Source organism: Dermochelys coriacea, chromosome 1 (assembly GCF_009764565.3).
Source record: "Dermochelys coriacea isolate rDerCor1 chromosome 1, rDerCor1.pri.v4, whole genome shotgun sequence".
NCBI classification, from domain to species: domain Eukaryota; kingdom Metazoa; phylum Chordata; order Testudines; family Dermochelyidae; genus Dermochelys; species Dermochelys coriacea.
In genome coordinates this window covers 117705252-117729555 of record NC_050068.2, presented here as the reverse complement: position 1 = coordinate 117729555, position 24304 = coordinate 117705252, and the positions used below count along the sequence as shown (strand labels likewise).

Sequence of the window (24304 nt, the reverse complement as noted above, 5' to 3'; positions counted from 1 at the left end):
AAGGAGGAAAGAATTGGCATTAAAGTCAGTAAGATAAAGGGAACTGTACACAACAGCTGCAGGGCATGCAGTTTTAAGAACGTAGGGGGGTGGAATGGGGGGAGAAAGTGCTGACTAATTAGATGGGTAGGAAAGGAGCCCAACATTGAAGGGAGGAGGCCAGCTATGGACACAAGGAAAGAGACTGGGTTGGAGATAGAGAGATGGATTGGATTTCAATGATGGTGAGGAGTAAATAGGAGCTAAAGGCTGGGAGTCAAATTAATTTCTTGGCTATGGCACAGGAACTCTGGAGGGGGAAGGCTGGCTAGCTTAGAGGTTGGTGAAAGTAGGTAATAATGTGGGGGAGGAAGAGAAGAAGAATGGTGGGCCTTTGGCTTGGGAGAGATTACCAGAGAGTAGTCAGTAAGAACAAGATGGAGATGAGAATTAGGGAGAGCAAGGGGAGGGGGAAGAAACAGCACTGAAATGAAGTTCCATAGTACTATTAATTCACATAAGATTGAAACTTGCCTGACACCTGCATGTATAGGAATGAGTGGTGAGCTGCATTAAGAATGATTTATGGCTATAGGATGCTGTATTACATTGAGATTAAACCAAATACAGAGAGGACTGGAGGGAGAAAAAAAGAAAAGTGCATGTTTTCCCAGTGTATCCCTCTCCTTCTTCCCTAAACATCTGAAGAGCTGACTGTCAATTCCCAGAGTCCCTTTAAAGGAACAAAGATGTCCTTCTTTCCACCAGGAAGATTGTGCAAGACTGAGAAAAACAGTAGTTAGATAAGACAGAAATTTTAAAGGCTGTCAAACAAACTTCCTCTTGTTCATTCCTGTTAGAATCATATTACAGACATCAAAATATTCAAACTGCAACTTCCCTTTTGCTATTTATTTGCATTTAATGCTTAATGGGCAATTTGTTAACAACATTCATTATCCTTACAAATCAAAATACATTGCAAAGTACAATACACATCCATAAACAGTACATACAAGTAAATGATGAAAATTACTCTAGAAATGAAGCATTCTTTGGTTAAATAAGAACAGCAGTTAAAACTAGCTGTGCTTAACACTGTACATGCATTACCTTGGTACAAATTAGTAAAGGATTGTAACATTGTTCATCAGAAGTCAAAATTAATAACTTCATTTTCTTTTTTCCAGCTAACATACAGTCATAAATAAATACATCTCTGGACTATTCCAGAGTCACAAGTGAAGATTTAATTAAACAAAGATTGCACAACAAGGCTTTTCTGAAATGAGAATATTTGATTGATATTAAGCTGTAAAATAATTAAACTAAAATGTGATTCTTACTGAAGTACAGAATACATGAAAATAAATTGGATGTCGGTAAGTTGCAATGCTTTATAGATACAGTACTAAGGATCAAATCCTTAAGATCAGAATGAAATAAAAGGGAGTTTTACTATTGATTTCCATAGGCGCAAGATTAGACCCTATGGGTTATAACCAATAGCCTGAGGGAAATTTGAATCTATTATAGAATCTTTACAATAATCTTTGGGTTAAAAGTTTAATAAACTCTATTCACTTAACTCATATCACATGATAATTGATATAAGTTGAAAAATTTGGGAATTTAAATTTTTTTTTAGATAGTTTGTAGCTAATTATTTAAGGCCCAATTAAACAAACAACCTCCACCTCCACCCCACCATTCCCAAACCCCTTAATTCAGAGAAGTCACTTCAAGGCTACTTGGGCAGGTTTGTGATGGGCTTCTGTAGCCTTTCAGGGGCTTTTGTGGTGTGGAAGCAAGACTTTTGGTTAAAATGACATATCTGTTTAAGAAGCCTCCTTTGCCATCTTGACAAGAACCTAAAATTTGTGGGTAAAATTCCTTAGTCCTTCAAAGACTGGAGTATTAATTGACAGGAGAGAGAAGAAGTGTGGACTTAGTAAGATATTCTAGGTCAGGTGGGGTAGAACAACATTAGTGGTATATTGTAAAGTAAGCAGAGGCTAAGAACTGATAAAGCAGCCCCACTTGGCCCTGAAGGAAAAAATTGCCAGTCCAACATGTGCTTTGCAGTGAAGTTTTGACTTTCCTCATAAGGAGAATGGAAATTTTTTGCTTGGTATTTGAACTGAAAATGCTACTAATTATTCCAGGCTTCCCTTACAAAGACAATGTCAGGGAGAGACTCCCTTTTAAATCTACCTAGGGAACAGGATTAAAAGGCTGGCTCCACCACTGGGGGTAACCAGGGACTGGCTATGAAAGGCTGTCTCAGGAATGAATTAATGAAACTGAGGGGAGAGACAGGATGTGAAAAACATAGGACTTTCGGCCAGCAAGTAAGTCAATATTTCTCCTATCTCATAATCTAAAATAGGTTTAGTAGAGACTACATATTTACAAAAGAATGTTGATAAATGTATTGGGATTATCCTGTGGTGGGTCTGATTTCTTGTTTGACCCTTTAACATGTTTAATCATCCTTGTGCTGGTAAAAGATACTGTGTACTGAATTTATTTTGTTTGAGCTGCTTGTACTTTGCCACTGCAATAGCCAGCAAGGTCCACCACTCCTTCTCCTCAATTTCCAAACAAAATATTTAACTGGATAATTTGGAAAAGGGTGTGACTGATTAAAACATAAATTCCAAAATGAGGATCTCTACATTAAAAGTATTAAACACAAACTTAAAACATCTTTTTATATATGCAGCTAGGGATATTTGCTTAGAACATTAACAAAACAAGATAGCAAGTAGCAATAATACTTCTTCAGCAGTCATTTATTTTTTGTGGGGCTAATTAGATTTTCTGTAAATCAGAATGCCACATTTAGCATATATTGTACGTGTCGCATGAGTGAGTGGATGACACTAAAAATCAAAACAGGCAGATCCAAAAATTTTTTAAGTAGCATTCAGGAAGGTATCGATCCTATCTGAAATGCCAAGATTGTGTGTTCCAGTGTAGGATTTACCATCCACATATCATTTTTAATATAAAGATCCATATTGGTTTATTAGCATTTGATCCATATAAAAAAGATGGGGCCATCTTGAATGCTTTCGAAAAAAAAGTCACTGTAAAATAGCCATCCAACAACATGGTGTTAGAAAAAGTTTTTGGAAAGCAAATATGAAAACTGTGAAGATTTATATTTCAAACCCAATCACTCTTTACTTGGAATTGCTTTGAAATACTCTTCCACTACAATGGTGGAAACTCCTCCATACCAGTTCTGAAGCCAGATGTGCTCAATGTTCATTTTCATAAAGAACCATTCATAGTTACGAGACCACTTCCTCATAACTGGGTGCCTGAAAAGACAAAGAATTCCAAAAAGGTTTGCCAAAATGCATATCTAGGGGATTTCTTTCTTCAATGCAGTAGTTGCTAACCTTTGGCAACTAGAAGAGTTTATCTGAGTAAAACCTGGGCTGTACTAGGCAGCATCATTGACCTATGCTCACTTTCACTTACAATGAACCTTTCTCCAAACCTACATGTGGCAGCAAATAAAAGTGCAGCAAGGGTACCAGAGAGGCCCATCATTAAAAGGCAGATTTTGCCCAGCCCTTAAACAGGTGAAAAGTGCTGACAGAGGTCACAAGGACCTGCATCCACAAAGGGACTTGGGTTTGCAATATGGAGCATTGCAGTGACTCGCTTTTATGCGCCTAGAGAATCATTGGAACAACAATGGGATCCACAAAGCTTGGGTTAGGTGCCTAGGCTAATTATACAACAAATGGGGAGAAAAAGGTGCCTAAGAATGCAATCCACAAAAGCAGCAGTCTAGACAGGGAGTTGCCTAAATTAGCCAACGGGAGATGCTGATGAAAGGGATGTGTCCCAAGTGCTGCCCCCTCTCACAGTTCATCACCTGGCTATTTCTGCTTCTAGGCCACAGCTTGGAACCCTTTCCTAGAGTCAGGCAGTTAAACCACTTTGTGTGAGAATGAGTTAGGCAGGCACCTGATTCCACATACCATGGGAGAAGATGGAGAGTGCAGTGTTGCCTACCTTATAACTTCTAGCTCAGGGGTGGACATCCTGAGGGCCACATCGGGGAATAGAAATTGTATGGCGGGCCATGAATGCTCACAAAATTATGGTTGGGGAGCGGGAGGGGGTGAGGGCTCTGGTTGGGGGGTGTTGGCTCGGGGGTGGGGCTGGGGATGAGGAATTTGGGGTGTATGAGGGGGCTCTGGGCTGGGACTGAGGTGTTCAGAGGGTGGGATGGGGATCAGGGCTGGGGTAGGGGTGCGGAAAGGGGTGTTGGTTCTGGCTGGGGTGCGGGCTCTGGGGCGGGGTTGGGAATGAGAGGCTTGGGTTGCAGGAGGTGCTCTGGGCTGGGATCAAGGAGTTTGGAGAGTGGGAGGGGGATCAGGGTTGGGGCAGGGGGTTGGTGTGTGGGGAGAGGCTCGGGGTGCAGGCTCTGAGCCGTGCTTACCTCAAGCGGCTCCTGGAAGCAGTGGCATAGCCATTCTCTGGCTCCTACGCAGAGGTGTGGCTAGGCGGCTCTGCATGCTGCCCCATCCACAGGAACCGCCCCTGCAGCTCCCATTGGAACGCTTTGGAGCCAGAGTGGGGCCATGCCGCAGCTTCCAGGAGCAGTGTGGATCGGTCCCCTACCCAGTGCCCCAGCTGGAGTGCCAGAACGGAGCCGAGCCTTGTGGTGCGGCCCCTGACCCAGCGTTCTGGCCAGAGGGCTCTGGCTGGAGCGCTGGAGTAGGGTAAGCCCCAGACCCTGCTCCCCAGCGGGAGCTCACGGGCCAGCTTAAAATGGTCTGCGGGCCGTAGTTTGCCCACCCCTGTTCTAGCTCACTGGTTAAAACACTCACCTGGGATATGGAAGGCTTGGGTTCAGTTCACTTCTCTGTCTGATAGAGAGGAAAAGATTTGAACAGAGATCTCCCACCTCTCAGGTGGGAGAATGCCCTAACCACTGGGCTAAAAGTTGCAAGGTGGTGGCAGCAGCATCACATCCCTGCAAGATTTTGAAGGGGACTGATCCAGTAGGTGACCTCTGAGTATGCCTACCAGATTGGGCCCTGCAGGCAAGATTGATGTTCACTGCCTATTTTCCCCTGGTTTGTGGATTGCACTGGGGCTTAGGTGAAATGTAGGTGTACTGATGCCTAGAGTAAGGCAGCAGTGTGCATGCTCACAGGCAGAAAGTTAGGCACCTAAATAACTTTCACAGTAGAAACTTTATGCCACCAGTGAATTTAGGTGCCTACAGTGTTAGGCGGAAGCCAAGTGGGGGTCTTGTGGATCACAGTGGAGCCTAAAACTGGGACTTGGGCACCTAAATCTGGGGTTCAGGCACCTAAGCGGATCTGGGCCAAGGTGCCTTCATCCCCTTACTTGACTCACTTAAAGGCCTGGAAGAATTGCAGTCCTTTGCTTTGGGGAACATCAGGATTACTGCTTTCCTAGTCCTGTGAGAGTGCCTGGCACCTCAAAGGGGGTGGGGGAAGAGATGGGCCATAATTCTGTCCCCCTAACCACTAACCATCACACCTGGCTAGTTGCATGGAAGATGCTACTTACACATAGGTGTGTAGATAGCAAGTGTGGCGACATCTGGAAGCACCCTGAAATATTTAGGCTGCCTCCTGGATCTCCCTATGGGGCAGTAGAGTTCATCACTTCCCCTTTCTATGGACTGTGCCTAAATGACACAATCTTGTTTTGTGGAAGAGAGGAAGAGCCAAAAGTGCTAGTCAAAGAAACCTCAGATATGACTACACATGTTGGTGGTAAGGGAATCACCCTTAATACTTTTGTAAATACTAGCATTATATACAGCAAGTTCTATCAAAATACATGTTGATCGCTATTTATCTGGATGGCATATCTGTCTGTCCCAAGAGTACTAAGATAGTCCTAAAGGCCTGGATAATTTACTAAGCAGCACTGGATAAAATTTCACCTTACATGCTCTACAGCCTAGTAAGTAAAGAGCAGGCCTGTTACTCCTGGGATCCTCAATCCCAACTGCCCACCTTACTCACAATTTATTCATCTCAAAATTGTAGGTACTACTATATTACATAAATATCACATACAGACCTAGAAAACATAGCTTGTTTGGCAAATTCCATTTCCTCTGGTGGTACCATGACCATCTGTCCTGTGAGAGTCAGTCTGGCACACCTTGGATCCTCAGGAACAATTATATTTTTTCTGCACACAGAGAAAAGTAATCATGTATAATAGATTGTTTTTTACAGCAGAGGTCTTTAAAAAGCTATTCATATTGGCTAAATATATAGCATGCTCTTGGGGAATATGAACTTGTGCTCACATATTTAGCAGCTGTAATATTCTAAGCCCAGGGCTTGCTTCTCCAAACCTTTACTCACCTGAGTAGTGATATTCCATGGGACTGTTCAGGTGGGTGAGGAGTACTCACATGAACAAGAATTACAGGATCAGGCCCAAAGTTTGAAGCAAAACAGAGATTCATCTATTTTCTAACCATGCTTTTTAAAATAATTAATTAGTAGATGATGTCTTCTATCTATTCAAATTGTAATTGTTCTAATCTTTTATGTTATAAACTGATTTTCTGTTTAACTTTTATGAATGTCATTCGGTAGCAAAAATTAGGATTAGCCATCCATGCACAGAACCAGACTTAGAATTTTTGTGTAGATCTGCAAAACAATTTTAAGGTGGCCCACCCAAGCACCTCAAAAACATCACTGATTCTTGTCCACCCTTATCACACCACTATGCACAGGGTTTTAACGAGGGTTAGTGAAATGGTTAGCATACACCCGAAACCTAAATGATTACAAAAATGAATGTGTATGTCCACTTTAGTCCCCTTCCTCATAGCCTTCTGCTGTAGACCCACCTGCTCGCTCATTTCTACACTAGTGATTGGTCTACATCACTTTATGTTTTCAAGGCTAAAGAAGGACAAGGAAAAGAGCTAGAGTCTCACTATTTTTAAAAGGAGAACTCTGATTTTCTGTTACATTTCTAGTTAATTCAAATTAGGGGGCTCTTGACTGCTCTCCAGCTCTGCCTGCACAGTAATGGCATTTAAAATAAATCACAAGTGTAGCTATGGGACTGATTCTAAGAATATAAGAACAGCCATACTAGATCAGACCAATGATCCACCTAACCCAGTATCTTGTCTCTGACAGTGGCCAGTGCCAGATGCTTCAGATGGAATGAACAGAACAGGGCAATTTCAAGTGGTCCATTCCCTGTCATCCAGTCGCAGATTCTACCAGTTTGAAGTTTAGGGACACCCAGAGTACGGGGCTGCATCCCTGATCATCTTGGATCTCTGTTACATTGGTATAAATGAGGAGTAACTCCACTGCTAGCAAAATCATAATGAAACCATTGTAAGGGCTTAACCGCGTGAGAAGCTGAGTGGCCTCAACTTCCATTAGTTTCAACAGCAGTTGAAACTGCTCAGCACCTCACAGTGTTGGATCCTACACGACAGTTTAATCAGGTCCAGAGACTCACATTAAGAAACAAGCATTGCAGTTGTTGTTCTCAAGTGTTTTAACATAAAGAAGGAAACTACAGTAAATTAAGCCTGATCTGCATGCAGTTTTACTCATAGATCTTGACTTGAACTTGTTAGCCCAGCCCCTCACTGTATATACAATTTGCCATTACTTTTTTCCTTATAATTCTCAGTATGTTTCTGTTGCATGGACACATATGGGAGTGTTCCTGCAGCTAATTTAACACCTGCAAATTCCCCACAAATGGTAATAAAAACTCTGTCGCCTACTGGATAAAGTGTCTGCTTTTATACCAAGGACCAAGAACATAAATATGCCAGAAAATAGAATGGGTTGATACTCAGCTGTGCCCAATAAGCACTGGGCACAGCTGACAGCATGAGCTGCAAAGATGCAATATGTGGTTCTCTTACCCGCAAGATGGTTTTCTACCATCCTCAGAAGCTTAGAGCAGCCTCAGGGCTTCCAAGGAGCTGTTATGCTGACTGAGATCAATGTGTACTTTGGTCATGCCTCCTCCCACCTTCTACATTCAGTGGGGGAAAGAGGAAGAGACCAGAGTTGGGGCTAGGATCCAGCTCAAATTTTGTATTTAACATTGGTTTATTTCAAAAAATGATGATCTAGAAATTTTCCAGTAACATTTTTTAGTACAGACTAAGGAATTAGTGTTACTCTGAGCAGCTGAAAATCTGCATTTCCCTGACTAGATTCTGAATTCAGTTATACCAGCGCAAGTCCATTGATTCAGTGGAGTTACTCCCAATTTGCACTGCATAACTGGGATTAGTCTAGCCTCTGACTTTTTGTGTTTAACTTTAAGATTGCATTAGCATCATCTTGTTTATCTATTTAATTAGATTAGTTTTTAAATTAAGTGAAAGGAATTTTTAACAAGCAAAATATGTACCTGTAGAAATTCAATTCAATTAATAAGCCTGTTTCCACCTGCATGCAACTGACTATTTCTTCATTACATGCCCATCAGGTATTTGAAAAGGGAGTAAAACAATTGAACAGTGGATAAAAGCAAATTAGTTTGCAAGTGCATTTGTTTGGTATATCTTAGTTATTTGTTGCAAGTTACTTACAGGTAGAAGGAAATATAAAATGACATTCTTTCTGGTTGGAAGGTTAAGTTTCATGGGACGTATGGCGGTGGGAGATTTGATTTGACTACGTGAGTTATAATCAGGAGCTATCAGAGAGCATGTTAGATCCCACCTCCTAACTCTTTTAGAATAAAAGAGAAATGTGTACACAAAAAGATCAAATAATTATATCTGTTAATTTTCAGTACTGGTCTACACCAAGAGATACGTACCTCAATATCTAGAATGTTTGAGCATGTACTTTCTCCTTGGCCTTTTCTTTTGTTTGCAGATTTCACTATGTTTTTGTCTCACTGGTTGGGGTGTTTCGCTTATTTGCACATGTGATTAAAAGACTATTAGTCTTTGGAACAGTTTGTTCAAACTGTAGTTTGTATATTTAAATATTCAGTTTGGGGTCGCAGTTTGTTTTGCTGGCAAATCAGCAAGCAAATTTTGTGTGAAGATCAAATCGGACAAAATACTAGAAAAGCTGAACAAGGACAGTGACACATCTGAACTTGGTACACTATGTTGTTATATTGTTGGCATGGCTTTTATCACTGGTTTTTATCATACTTTTCTGTTCCATAACAGTTAACTTTGTATCCTAGTCTTACATTGACATTGGTATTTTATCTAACAAAAGGCTTAATGTTCTGAAAGAAATCTACTTTTGCATTTTCTTTGGTATAGTATTCCCCTTAGAATGTGCTTTTTTTTCCTTTCTAAACCCATGCACTAAAGTTGTAGTAGCAGAGTTCTGTCTCTAATGTGGACAGGTCCTGTGTTTTCAAGTGTGTTATTGATACAGCTGATGTAAATTTGGGACTTGCTGCCCAGAAATAGAGGGATATACGAAGTGAACCAGTGGCCTCTCTTCATTAATAAACTGCTTGTGCATGTCAATGGATATCATAGAATACCAGAGCTGGAAGGGACCTCAGGAGGTCATCTAGTCCAAGCCCCTGCTCAAAGCAGGACCAAACCCCAATTTTTGCTCCAGATCCCAAATGGCCCCTTAAGGATTGAACTCACAACCCTGGGTTTAGCAGGCCAATGCTCAAACCACTGAACTATCCCTCCCCCCTATACATAGTTATACATTTAGTAATGATTTCTTGCCTTCTATATAAAAACATTCACATTCAGTCTTCACTCCTCGGGTCCATCTTAGCTTTGTGTGGCACAAAACTGAGTGGGAAGATGAAAGTAGGTCTATTTTTGTGACACGGAGGGCCATTGGTGATTCGCTGCTTTATTTCAGTAACTCATCAGGCCTGATATACTCACTACACCTAACACACCGTTTTCATGATATATACTCAAAAGGTGGCATATAATATCTAACTGAAAACTAATAACTCACTGATCATTAAAATTCTAACATGAGGTATTTATGGGATCTGTACAAAGAGTTATAAATATGCACCAGAATTATGGTCTTAAAATGTGTTTGGCAAGCAATGCATAAGCCCAGATTGCCCTAGAGAAAGGAATGTGTATTTGCTTGTCTGACCAGCCTGGTCATTAGGCAGAGACAACGAAGGTACATTTACATAAAAAGTAAACAAAGCCATCAAACTAGCGAGTGAGGGAGATAGCTTCTTAACTATAAACGCTGGCGGTCTGAACCTCAACTGATAAGCGATTGAATCAACTGATTGTATACAATATTACTGTATAAAAGCATATCAAGTAAGGTCTTTAATGAAAGCCTGTGAAACATTGGTGATTAATATAACTGTGAAATGTAGGCATTAATACAATATGAGGAATTATGGATACACATTGACATGCTTTACAGCAGCAGTTCTCAACCAGGGATCCGGAGCCCCCTGAGGAGTGGGAGGGGGGCCATCAAGCATGGCTGGCATTAGACTCACTGGGGCCCAGGGCAGAAAGCTGAAGCCCTGTTGCCCAGGGCTGAACCCTGGGACCCCGCCACCAAGGGTTGAAGCCAAACCCTGAGTAACTTAGCTTTGTGGGACCCCCTGTAGCATGGGGCCCCAGGCAGTTGCCCTGCTCACTACCCCCTAATGCTTACTCTGGCTTTTATATGCATTAAAAAAGTTGTTGTGGCACAGCTGGGCCTTGGAGTTTTTATAACATGTTGGGGGAGCCTCAGAAGGAAAAAAGTTAAGAACCCCTGCTTTACAGTCTGTGACCAGATACAGTGAGAAACAGATTTTCTCCCAGAGAGAAGGGAAGGCAGCTATCTACCTGTCTCCAATGTAAATGAAGTAGTGTCAGATCAAAACAGTGGAAGCCCTACTTACATATGAATAAACAGGGGGATGGAGACTGCACCCCCAGGAAGCCTTCCTGCCCTTGAAGTAAGTTCAATGAACTTTGGGAAGACAGCATGGCATCTACACTCCAGCAAGGGAGAGAAGCTTTCTCCAAGCTCACTTTTCAAAGAATAGAATTCAAACATTTACTGGACTATAAAAAGAAAGGGAGAGAACCTCATAGTTATCTATCACTGGGGGGTGGGGAGGGATTAAAAGGGTCAGAGCTCTTCAAATCACAGAACATTGGATCCTTCAACCAAGGGAGTTGAAGTCTCTCAGAACTGAATATGGGTGAGAAACCTGCTTAGGCAAAGATTGTAACTTGCTGAAATTAAGTTTTAGTCTTAGAGGTGTATTTTCACTTTTGTTGGTTTGTAACCATTTCTGGTTTTATTCCTTATACTTGGTATCTCGTAAACCTATGACTTTTTGTTTGATAAACTTGTTTTCCTTTTGCTATAAACCAAATTAGTGCTGTGACTGAAATAAGAGTGTTTTTCAAACCCCCATTAAATTAATGAATTGCAGTGTATTTTCTCTTTAAAGGAGCAACAAACTTAGTAACTTCTGTGAGTGTTCAGTAAGAAGTTTCTCGGGAACTCAGGAGTTAGGGCTCAGAGTTTGTTATCTGGGAGGCAAGGCTGAGATAGTTAGAGTCCTGAAGAGTTTGCTGGGCAGGCAGACAAAATGGTGTATCAGGGAGTTGTCACCCATCTTAACAGCAAAATTCTCACTTGCTGAGGCTGAGAGGGGTTACACAGTATCTCACAAGTCTGGGAACTTCAGCAGATTGTCACATTGGCAGGCAATTTTGGGGAAGTTTGGGACTGAGGGGGTTTTTCAGTCATCCTCCAAAATAACTGGGCAGTTGAAGCCAAACTGCGACCTAGAGGTTTGAATGAGGGCTCTTGGTGTCAGAGCTGTGAGCCACAAGAACACAGCATTGAAGGCATCCAGAGTTGCAGGGCAGGCAGTAACACAATCCCTTAATGGTCTGGGTTGAATCCCAAAGCATTATTAGATCATATTTGGGAAAGGAGACAAAGGAATCAAGATGGATACCATTTACATAAAAAGATACACACCTTGCTAAAGAGATTAAACAAAACCAGACTTATTGGGAATCAGACAAAGCTTATGCATTTTATTAGAGCTACATTAGTGCTCATATGCACATTTCAGAGTAGCAACCGTGTTAGTCTGTATTCGCAAAAAGAAAAGGAGTACTTGTGGCACCTTAGAGACTAACAAATTTATTAGAGCATAAGCTTTCGTGAGCTACAGCTCACTTCATCGAATGCATTGTTTTAGAGAGGTTATCTCACTTATTCATCAGGTCTGAGGAGAGGAAAGAATTGATTTACCCACTTTTTCTGCTCCTGGGGGCACAAACCATGCATTGAACACTTGATTCTGGTCAGCCAGTTGTTTATGTTAAGTATGTGTGATCAGTCCTGGAGAGAGCTGCATACAAAAGCATTCACTTCATTCCAGTCCTACAGAAAGGAACCATACTGTCTGCTTTAAGCACTAAAAGACGCTGTCACTTTTGATCATCTTATGGCAAAAACCATATATTGATGAAATACCTTTAGGAATTACACAATGCTCTGAGGTGTACGCCAACAAATATTTTCATTTTCCACCCATTTCACTTCATTCTATTTCCACCTATGTTGGGTCATGGTTCAAAAATGACTCAGAGTAAAGAGTAGCACCTACTTATTAAAATATTTACTTGCACAAGAGTACACCCAACACTAGTCCCTGCAGTCATTTCCTTTAGTTTTCATTGGAGAATTCCCATCCAAAAATTAGCCAGGTCCAGATCTGACAAAACTATAACTCAGAGTGGTAGGGCTACATTAACACCCAACAAAACAGAGCTTTTTTAGGGGTAAATTCCAAAGTTGAGTGCCCTGCCTCCACTGATAATGTTCTGTTTCTTGTTCCCACACATGCAGATCTAGGGACTGTTTGAGATTCCTTTTAGCATCATTAGTCACTTCCACTTGGCTCCAACAGCCTAACATTGAGGTGAGGATCACAGGGTTAATTACTACATTGGAAATATATTCTACACCATAGGATTTTATTTTCTAAAGTCTACAGAAGGAAATGTTATGCCATCAGATAATTATCATGGTTGTGTATTAAAACACATAGCACTTTGATTTTATATTTAGAAAAGCACAAGTTATGTTCCTAATATATGCCATCATAATTCAACACTGAAGGATCTGAAATTGAAAGTATGTATTAGCATTACTAATCTGTGTGGTATGAACATCGGACAAAATCTCTATTGAAAGCAAAATTCATAATCTGAAAAGCCGCTGCTGGCTGTCAGCTTGATACTGCAGGGCACTATTGCCCTGCCTTCCCCCTGATTTGGACAAAAAAGAATGTTCTTTCTCATTGTTCCTTCAAAGCCTTCAAAAAGAATTAAAAAGGCATCTTTATTTGTGGATGTAGAGTCTTCCATTTTAAATCAAAAGAAAGTCCTGAGGTTAAAGAAAAGAATGAAAAAATGGCTTTTTTGTATAGAATTGATTTCTGTGTTTGGTCACATGCCCATTCTAGTTTGGTTTAGATCACCCGACAGTTCCTAGAAGAACTTCCTTCCTAGACTGTTTTTCTTTCAGTTTAAGTGCTCTTGGTGTGCTTGACTGTCTTTGTTCATATAAATAGCAAATTTCTGTGGCTGAACTACTAATTGTGGTATGTAACCCATCACTTAAATCAGCATCTGTACCAGATGACGGGAGGATAGCTTATGTAATGCCAATTTTTTAGAAAACTCCAGAGGCGATCCTAGCAGTTATAGTTCAGGAAGCCTAACTTCAGTACCAGGCAAATTGGCTGAAACTATAGTAAAGAACAGAATTATCAGACACATAGATGAACACAATATACTGAAGAAGAGTCAACATGGCTTTTGTAAAGGGAAATTATACCTTACCAATAATTCTTTGAGGGTGTCAACAAATATGTGGACGGGGTGATAGTGTAGTTGAATTTTCAAAAAAGCTTTGACAAGGTCCCTCACCAAAGACTCTTAAACAAAGGAAGCAGTCATGGTATAAGATAAAAGGTCCTTTCATTGATCAGTTACTGGTTAAAAGATAGATAGATTGATAGATTAGATAGGAATAAATGGTCAGTTTTCACAGTGGAAAGTGGTAAATAGTGGAGTCTCTGAGGATCTGTATTGTGACCAGTGTTGTTCAACATATTCATAAATTATCTGGAAAACAAGGTAAACAGTGAGGTGGCAAAGTTTTCAGACGATACAAAATTACTCAAGATAGTTAAGTCCAAAGCTGACTGCGAAGAGTTACACAGAGATCTCACAAAACAGAGTGACTGGTCAAGAAAATGGCAGATGAAATTCAATGTTGATAAATGCAAAGTAATGCACATTGGAAAACAATCTCAACTATACATACAAAATGATGGGGCCTAAATTAGCCATTCCCACTCAAGAAAGAAATCTTGGAGTCATTGTGGATATTTCTCTGAAAACATCCACTCAATGTGCAGCGGCAGTCAAAAAAGCTAACAGAATGTTAGGAACCATTAGGAAAGGGATCGATAACAAGACAGAAAATATCATGTCACTATATAAATCTACGGAACTCTTACACCTTGAATACAGTGTGCAGTTCTGATTTCCCCATCTCAAAAAAGATATACTAGAATTAGAAAAAGTACAGAGAAGGGCAACACAAATAATTAGGGTGTAGAACAGCTTCCATATGAGGAAAGATTAGAAAGACTGGAAGTGTTTATTTTAGAAAAGAGATGACTAAAGGGGAATATGATAGAGGTCTGTAAGATCATGAATGGTGGTGAGAAAGTGAATAGGGAACTATTATTTCCCCCTTCACATAGCACAAGAATTAGGGGTCATCCAATGAAATTAATAGGCACCAGATTTAAAACAAACATAAGGAAGTACTTTTTCACGCACTGCACAGTCAACTTGTGGAACTCATTGCCAGGGGATGTTGTGAAGGCCAAAAGTATAACTGGGTTCAAAAAGAATTTGATAAGTTAATGGAGGATAGGTCCATCAATGGCTATTAAGAAAGGTGGTCAAGAACACAATCCCATGCTCTGGATGTCCCTAAACCTCTGACTGCCAGAAGCTGACAGGGGATGGATCACTTGATAATTGCCAGGTTCTGCTCATTCCCTCTGAAGTATCTGGCACCAGCCACTGCCAGAAGATACGATACTAAGCTAGATGGACCATTGGTTTGACTCAGTATGATCATTGTTATGGTCTTATGAATTACATGATTAAGCAGTGAATGTTGTGTGGCACAGCTATAGCCAATTTTATGATAACAGTCAGCCCCCTGAAAGGAGGATCACAACATTAGGTAGTTTCAGTAAACACAGAGAAAGAAACAGACCTTGGTGTACGAGGCTGGAATTTTCTACAATTAGTTATTTAAGTGTAAAGAAAAAAAGAAAACAATAATTTAGAGCTATATTGTGTGTGCTGTGTGGTGATGATAGTAGGTTTCATATTTAACTTTCTAATTTAGTAGTTATGTGTTTGCTGGAAGGATCTTTAAATATGGATTTTGGAGTAACAGTTACTGAAGTGTTTATCCTGAATGTGACTAAAGAGGGACAATATAAATACTAGAGAGGCAAAGATGTTCCTGTGTCACAAAATTGGGATCTGAATCTAAACTTCTGCAAAGTTCAGGGGTGTTTGGATTCAGGGTTTCTGTGCAGGCCCATCTCTAGCAAACACATTTGCCTTTCTCTTAGCTTTTATAGTTTGTCTTACTGTATTTATTAACTGTCAGATATTTAGACTGAAATCAGGGTTTGCCTGAAGATGTAATGCTGAATTTGTAGCATTCCATTCCTTTTCATGTTAACAGACTGTGACCTCACAAATACAGGATTATGTGGATCAAACAGAAGGCTTGTTCAAAACACCAGCATCTCACCTAATCGTAAAAGGAAAACAAAAAACATGACTAACCTAGAAAACTGCTTTTTATCAGAATGTTCTTTTCATTTTTTTTTCCAGTGTGGAAGTCAGTCTATGATAGGAAGTTCTGTAACTACTATTACTTTAGGAGGTCAGTATTTGGCCCTGCTCCTGGACACACCTTTCATGTGCTTAACTTGACTTCTGTGGGACTAGTCACATGCTTAGGTGTTTGCAGAATCAGGGCAATAGTGAGGCCAGGTACTTTGCTAAGTAAGAGAAATGCTCTAAGCAGCTCATGTGTCAGTCTTAATTTAAAACAATGGTATTTTGGGTTTGTTTTTTGCTTCTTAATCTAAGGCCCAATCCTGCTCTCACTGTATGCTGTGGGAACAGGATTGGGCCCTTTCTCCTTTTCTGGAGAGTGAGCTATTATATACCAATTTATTCCAGGAATGGCTTTTTGCCATTTCATTTTTCTTCCCTCTTTTTCCCACTTACAGCCCCCCGTCAGAATAACACCTTCCCTTCAACTGGTATCCTCTGAAGATACTTGTTAATGCTATTCCATAGACATGCCACCAGCGAGTGCTCTAAAAGCAATGCCCCCTGTATCCTTCTGGGAAGTGGAAATCTTTTGATCAGTGATGAGGAATCTAGATTATAATCACAATATCATAATGTACTGCTATTAACCCCTACTAGGATGGTGCCATTTCCCTCATTCTTGCATGACTAGAAGTTTTGTTTCTGTTATTAGTTTAAGTCTGGGTTTTTCAAATTCTCTTTCCAACTGAATAGATGTAAGACTGTGAAATCAATAAATTGGATACCAGTTTGACATGTGAATACACATCACCTGATACTTGTTAGTTATAAAAAGTCTATTAAAATGCCAGCTGTGTATTGTTTCTAAACCAGAGATTTATTTTGTGTAGATTTCAGAGTAGCAGCCGTGTTGGTCTGTATTCGCAAAAAGAAAAGGAGTACTTGTGGCACCTTAGAGACTAACAAATTTATTAGAGCATAAGCTTTCGTGAGCTACAGCTCACTTCATCGGATGCATTTGGTGGAAAAAACAGAGGAGAGATTTATATACACACACACAGAGCTGTGTAGAATAACTCAGAAGTATTCCTTAACAGGGTGCCAACTGTTCCTAAAAAACAACAAGGAGTCACCGGACTCCTTGTTGTTTTTGTGGATACAGACTAACACGGCTACCCCCATACTTAACTGTTCCTAAGAATTTTGATTGCTTTCAAGTTTTCTTTAGTTTTTATAACTTGGGGAATGTATATACTCTAATAGAATTCTGCATGCAGACAAGATACAGGACCAAATTCATTGCTTGCATATAACCTTTCTCATGGAATCCACTATTTGTTTAGCTATTTTGTATAATTGTTCTTCAGTTATAAAGTGAATGATACCCTTGATAGAGACAACTTCTGTGCAAAATACCATATATTAAAACCTCATACAATGGAACTTTCCTATGCAAGAAATAGCTATTCGTCTCACTATTTCGCTAGCAGTGGACAGAAACACTGAGCTGACAGACATTGTAGGCTATGTTGGGCTAGTAGATCTTGCCTCTGAGATGAAGAATGGGTAGCAGGAAAGAAAACTCCCTGCATATAAAACAATCCACCCATTTAAAACCTTGCACTGGGAAATGTAGGCCCTAACCTTCTGATGATACTAACTTTGGGGATAGTGCTGGGAGCTTTGAGGTCATTGATACACTTCTGCTGCAATGATACTGTTCTGCTGTTTACAAGGCACTGTCCTTGTATCTCCTACATACACACAGCAGAAGTGCTTGGAAAGCCAGTTCAAGAGGGCCTATAGTATGAGAGTGTCACCAACAGCATTGTCAATACTAGAGTTAGTACTGGAAGACACAGAAGAGCACATTCCACAGACAGCAAGGAAGGCCCCAGGTATCTTGTGATTCTTGGTTGTGGAATTGGCCCCTGAAGCTACCCCCAGAGGCAGGTCTGTGCAGCAGTATCCAAACTATTACTTATTTTAATGTCTAGCTCTTAGGGATGTGGAGAAAACTTTAGAAATGTGAACTGAATGTAAACTAATGCAGCGATATCTTCGTGCACTTGAAGAAAGTCCTAAGCAACAGCTGGCATAGACGTGTACGGTCTTGGTCATCTCAATTGGGGAATGACTTTGAAACGTAACAAAAACAATTTAAATACCAGCAATTGATAACTTTTTCACTGCCAGTCAGGTTACACAAACATCTATGTACTTATCAGTCAGGGGATGCAGTTGCAGATATGGAGGTGGAGGTGACAGTTGGCTGCTGTCAAGGGTTGCTTTTCTAGCCCAAAAGTTAAAATCACCTTTGACCCTGTTCACAGAGGGAAGGGAAAGGAAAGAGTTATCATCTCCCACTGCCCAAATTCCCAACTGCTTCCTAGGTGCAAAAGCCCGTAGAAATCTTTTCACGCATTCCTAGGACCAAAAACCCCAGTGGTGACTCATCAGCTTCCAAACTTTCCCATTTCATCTCACAATTTGCCAGTGCAGTTTTGCATTGTTAATACTAAATCTGTGCAAATGGGTAACTTCAGAAATAATGTAAAATAAACTGAACATAATATCCATATAAATAATGCAAGGAATGTCATCATGATTTGAATATTTATGTTCATATTGAATGCAATAGGAACATCTACATTTTAATTTACTTGCAGCTGACACCAAACTTTAAGTTTCCCACAGAATTTAGCACCAAAGTGCTACAGACACCAGCTTCAGAATTTCAGTTCTGCTGGCTGCAGAATATACAGTGCCTTGGTAAGGGTTGTTCCTAGGGCAGTGCGGGACCTGGGTCGGAAATGACAGATTCGTCTTCCAGGACTGATCTCGCCGGCCAATTGCACTGGCTCACAAGGGCCCCCAAAGCGCAAGGCCAGGAGTGGTTGCGCTGATTCGCCCTACTCAAAGGATGGCTCTGGCCTTGGACGTAAGTGACAGCAGCTTCTGGAGAATCAGCATTAAAAGGAAAATGGCAGAGGTGAGCTTTAGTATCTCAAATAACTAATAGTTATTAAATAAGTATATAATAAATGTGAAGTTTCAAAGGTTTTTCAATATTTCTATAAGCTGTCAATAGTCTTTCTGACTGCTGCCTATGGACTGATAAGTCCCAAGCAGGTGGTTAAGTCTAATGAAGTCAGCTAAACATAAAACCAAGATTTTCAAAAATGGTCACTCAAGGTTAGGGTCCTATGTCCATATTAGGCACCTAAATTGGTGGCCTGATTTTCTGAACTGCTGATCACCAGCAGCTCTCGTTGTCATCTGAAAATGAGGTCACTTATTTAAGTGTTATGACAAAGAAGGCTAACTTTAGTCATCAAGTTTTGAAACTCTTGGTGAAGATATTCAGCTTATCATTTAAATGCATGAGAAGGTTGGGAGAGTGAAAATTATACAATTTGTTATTCCTTTGAAAAAGGTTTGATTCTGATACGTATAATTTTAAATTGTTTTAAATTGTTTTAAAGAAAGGATAGAACTATCCTTACAGTGACTTTACAATTCTCCTGACTTCCTTATGCTTTCAAAGGGTGAACTACATTTTCTTTACCTTAACCTCCATCGACCATCAAGATAGAATCCTCCTCTTTGACTATGAAGATGTTGTATTTAAGACAATGAAACGTTTTTAATGATGCTAGACCAATTCATACCCTCTGAAAGTAGCTGTAATGCATTGAAATCAGTGGTGTTGTGTCGCTCTGGTTCTATGTCTCTTCCTCTCTGTAGTTAGATGTAGATATTAGAATATACCTCATATTCCGGCTTTCCTGTAAGAGATTGTGCTGAGGCATTTCTCCTATAATATAAAACAAACCTGTGGAGATTCTAGCTTGTGCTGGGGGCCAAAATAACCTCCATCCAGCCCCAGAGTGGGACGCTGAAAGGGTGGCCTAAAACCACCATTGTTCCCCCTTCAAGTCAGATGTAAGAATCAGGATGTAAGGATCCACTGACTTCATTAGGCATTGGATCAGACCTAAGTATCTAACATTAGAACACAAAAACAGAGGTACCCAAAACTGGAGGTCACTTTTTAAAATTTGTGGCCTAAAATATTGTCCAAAGCCAGAATGGGTGTTTATCAAAGCAATGTTTGGAATCCAGGATTTCTTGGCTCCTGTTCCTATGTTTAGACCATGCCTCTGTCTGTATTGCTTCAGTTTAACCAAAAGTATTTCAAACAATATTGTACTTACAACACAAATGTAAATGCTATCAGAAATCTATTTGTTTTCATTGTCTGCTGTCAGAAAGACAGACTGCTGGTACCTGCAGAAATCTCCTTCTGCTTCTGGCAATGTCAGAGAAGCCACAGAGTTCTTCATCAGATCTGTCACAGTGTTGTCCTTTGAAGTCACATAAAAGAAAGGTATTCCAGTGCTGTTATTGATGGGCCCATCACTGATTAGTAAACAATTCCCAAATGGTACACCTTGGATCTGAGAAAATCCAGACAATCAATGCTTTAAAACTTTGCACTTATACATTGTACACAAAGATGGGGACTTACCCAAGGTCAGTAGCAGAAATGGGAATAGAACCTGTTGTTCTGGCTCCCAGTTTCCATTCTCACCACTAGACCTCATTGTTTTCTAAATTAGATTTACTTATTATACTGGTATGGTAACAAATCTCTCCCCCTCTTCCCCCCCACATGGTGATATGCAGAACTCCTTTTCTTTAAATTGCCAACCTTTTAAAAGAAACTAGCAAGTACAAAAGCATGTCTACATTAAAAAAACAATCATGAAAGCATCTGCCCCAGATGGCACTGATATCTTTTCTCAGGAATCTAAAATGATTCGTATTCCAATTCAGATTTTGATTCATTCTGATTTTGGCCCCCTCTGCACTGAGGTTTTAGCCTTGCTTTGATATGTGGCCACATTGGCTAGCTAAACTATAGTAGAAACCATTTTAACTAGAACTATGATTAAAATTAAACTGAATTTAAACACAGTTACAGACAACTCGGCATGGATGGGGCCTATAGGCCATTTAATCCCCAGTCAGTAGCAAAACTTCCATTGACATGCATGGGCACAGGAGCAGACTTTACTGTGCCAGTTTTTCGAAAGTTGGCTCTCCTTTCCCGACTTGCACTTGCACAGTGGATATTCCATGTGCAAAAATCTGCACCCACTTTTGGAAAGGAGACCTTGTGTTTGTAGCTCTATTGCCTAGGAATGACAAAGGATAATTTTCTCTATAACGTGATAATTGTATCATGTCTCTCATCCCATCAGAAATCACAGTAGCAGATCTAGACCTTGTGTTGGTTTTTGTTTTTTGTTTTTTTTAATATATCTTCAGGTATGTAATTCCAAATGGCCAATTAGATGTTAGATATTAAAAATAATAATCAATATATTGAGCTAATTCAGTATAACCAATGGGTTTTTGTAACAAAACTAAGTTAAACATGAATAGTTATGGTGAAAACCATGGGTGATACTAACCTGGATCACGTGCTTTCCATTTTTTGATGCTTATACATTTTTAATGTTTATATACAATCTATAGTGCAGATGATAAGGGGTATTTTTTATGCAGACACATATCTAGGAAACCAACCAATCTTATTAAGATTTATAAAATAAAAAATAGAAGCTGTCAATAACATTAGAAATTTCAATCACTTAAATTTGAATCTTTCATACATGATTAATTTTACAGTTCACATTCAAAAAGGAACTGTGAGTCTAGGCCACATAACTCAAAATTCACAGCAAAGATGACAGACCCATGAATTACATGTTTTATTATTAATCCATTTTTCGGTATTACTTATGTATTATAATTATGGACAGCAAACTGCACATATTTTATTAAGATTGTAATTCCATCAAAGGGTTCTGATGAGAGTATAAACCAAAGCAGCTAAAATCATATGATTTAATAGATATTTGGAATCCTGAGATGGAATCAGAGACTTCAAATGTACAACTGGGAATATGTTATTAATATTTTTTCTAGCTTCTGACGCTTTGCATTTCACAAACTGCCAGGCTGCTGCTTCTTTAATAAATCTTTCCAGAAGTTTTACTGGCTGCTAACTTTTACTTTCTTTTTTTTTTAATGTGACTAAAAAAATTAATCCCTAATTTGTGGACATTTTAACAAGAGAATAAATGTTAAACTCACTTTTCATGTGTGTCAGTATTATTGAAAGCTATGTATAGTTCAAAACCATCTTTTTTTAAAAGTATTTTACAGCTGGAAAAATAGTGGCCCAAATTCTGCACTGTAGGCCAGCTGCTCAGCATCACACCACTGACAAAATGGTCCAGAAGTGGATACAGATGGTCAAGGTCAGATAACCCCCATCAGTGGTGTAGCTAGGAAAATAAGTTTGGGTGGGCCGTAAATTATTACGGACGGGCAATATTCCACCCACACATTCCCTTACAGACACGGCTTTGCTTTTAACTGGCTAAAGTCTTTTCAAAAATTGTCTATTTGCCGAATAGGATGCACTATTTAATAAAATACCAGTATAAATTTACTTGAACTTTTAATAGAACTGCCCCAATATGGGCAGAGGCTCCCTGAGCTCCATGGAGCCAGACTAACATGGGCAGAGGAAGCTGAGCTCTGTTCCTGGAGCTGGCCCGACCGGGCAGAAGTTGGGCTCTGGTCCCGGAGCCCCATGGAGCCGGCCTGACATGGGAGGGAGGGAGAGGAGCAATGGGACATGGGAAGGAGCCATATTTGGATGGGCCCATATGCAGCTGTGGCCCACCCAGGCCCACCTGTGGCTACGACATTGTCCCCCATGCAGGCATATCTTTGAGGCTTAGAGCCAGTGCTTCAGTTTCCACCTCCACCCCTAGTGTAGAGAATATAGCGGAAGCAAAAGGGGCACAGCTGGCATACCCTTTATATCCTGCAGATCTCTGGCTACTGTATCAGCCCTTTGGGGTTGTTGACAGCCAGCATTAGTTATAGCAGTCTTTAGGCTGCTCTGTCTTATGCCAGGGAACCAGCAGGACACACAGCCAGTTCAGGATTGAGGGAACACAAAGGCATCCTTCCATGACCTGTGTAGTGTGGGCTCCTTGGCCTCAACAGGATCTAGCCCAATGTTTTTCTCTTCTTTTTCTGCATCTTGCCAGAAGGTGCTGTTCTTTAGCATCTCTCTTCTATTGTACTGTAAGCATGATTTCTATTCCTAGAAATCTTTTGCAGAGAAGCAAAGCTGTGAATGTTGCTTAAATATGTGGCACCAGCGCTGTATTACAGGCTGATTAAATAATATTACTGACAGCTTTTATTATCTAGCTGACATCAGTACATGGTTGAGTATAAGACAGTAAATATTGTTCTTCATAACAGTGCTGGGATGCTGTTATGTAGTTTTGCATTATAATAAATTGCTAATGCTAGAAAAGAATTTGTGTAATTTATATACTAAATGCTTTCTCAAAACAGATTATTTACTGCCTTTACAGAACAGTAAAATACAAGCAAGCAATGTGCAAGCCCCCTCCTGCTGTTAGTGGGTAAATAAGTCCAGTAGTCAAAGAGAATTCTCAATGTCTAGCAGAGGATGTGATTTACGGTACCTTTTCCTGGGTGGACTCGGTAGCCAAGAAGCCCCAGCTGTTATAATGGGTCAGGAAACGGGCAGTTCTGATTGCCTGTTCCTGAGGAGTAATGCTGTCTGTCCCTTTGACACTCTCTCTCCTGTAGGAAAACATCCTAGAAGGAGAAGAGATTTGCTTGGATCTCCCAGCCACTGGCCTTGACCTCATTTCCCCATCTTCTTTGTAAACAGAGGCTGGGTAGCTCTGCTTCCAGATGCTAGTCGTGTCTTCCAGAAGCGCAGGGAGAGCCTCCTCGTTTGAGGAGCTGTCCAGTTCTTCCTCCACCTCATTGGTAACTGACCACGAAACCCAGTTGACTATCACATACCCCCAAGCAGGAGACAGCATCACACTGCACCACAGAACCCAGGAAAGCCAGGATATTGGTGTAGTCCTTTTCCTCAGCTGTATTGGACAGCAGCACACAGACATTTTGTAATAAACACTCCACGCTAAGATCCACACTGAACCTTGCAAAGCCTGAACCTTTGGAATGATAGCAGCACCCTCCTGTGGTGAAAGCTGGCTCAGAGATGGATTAGATTGAGTTTACACTCTCGCTAAAGCATCAACAGCCTGTATAATCTCCCTGCATAGAAACTCAACCCTGCCACCTGAAACAAAAGCTTAGGCAATATTGCTAAACAAAAGAATTTGACAAGAAAAGAATTCAGCTTGAAAGTATGTATCAACAGAGCCTACTGAACTATACAAGAAATGTATTATAATTTCCACAAAATAATTGTTCTCCGTCAAAAGTCTGGCAATGACAAGCTAAAGGATGCAGTCACTTCAGTCCTGCCAAATATAC

At 40.3% G+C, this 24304-nt stretch overlaps 1 protein-coding gene across 1 annotated transcript; it reads right to left on the bottom strand.

Annotated features, from left to right (window-relative positions):
* Positions 1-886: 886 nt before the first annotated feature.
* On the bottom strand, positions 887-24022 carry CREG2 (cellular repressor of E1A stimulated genes 2). The gene is made up of 4 exons (XM_038389240.2): positions 23473-24022; positions 20177-20346; positions 6070-6183; positions 887-3308 (listed from the first exon to the last, which is right to left on the bottom strand). Exons 1-4 carry the CDS (start codon positions 23923-23925, stop codon positions 3161-3163), a joined length of 885 nt encoding a protein of 294 aa, XP_038245168.1. The 5' UTR covers positions 23926-24022; the 3' UTR covers positions 887-3160.
* Positions 24023-24304: the final 282 nt, after the last annotated feature.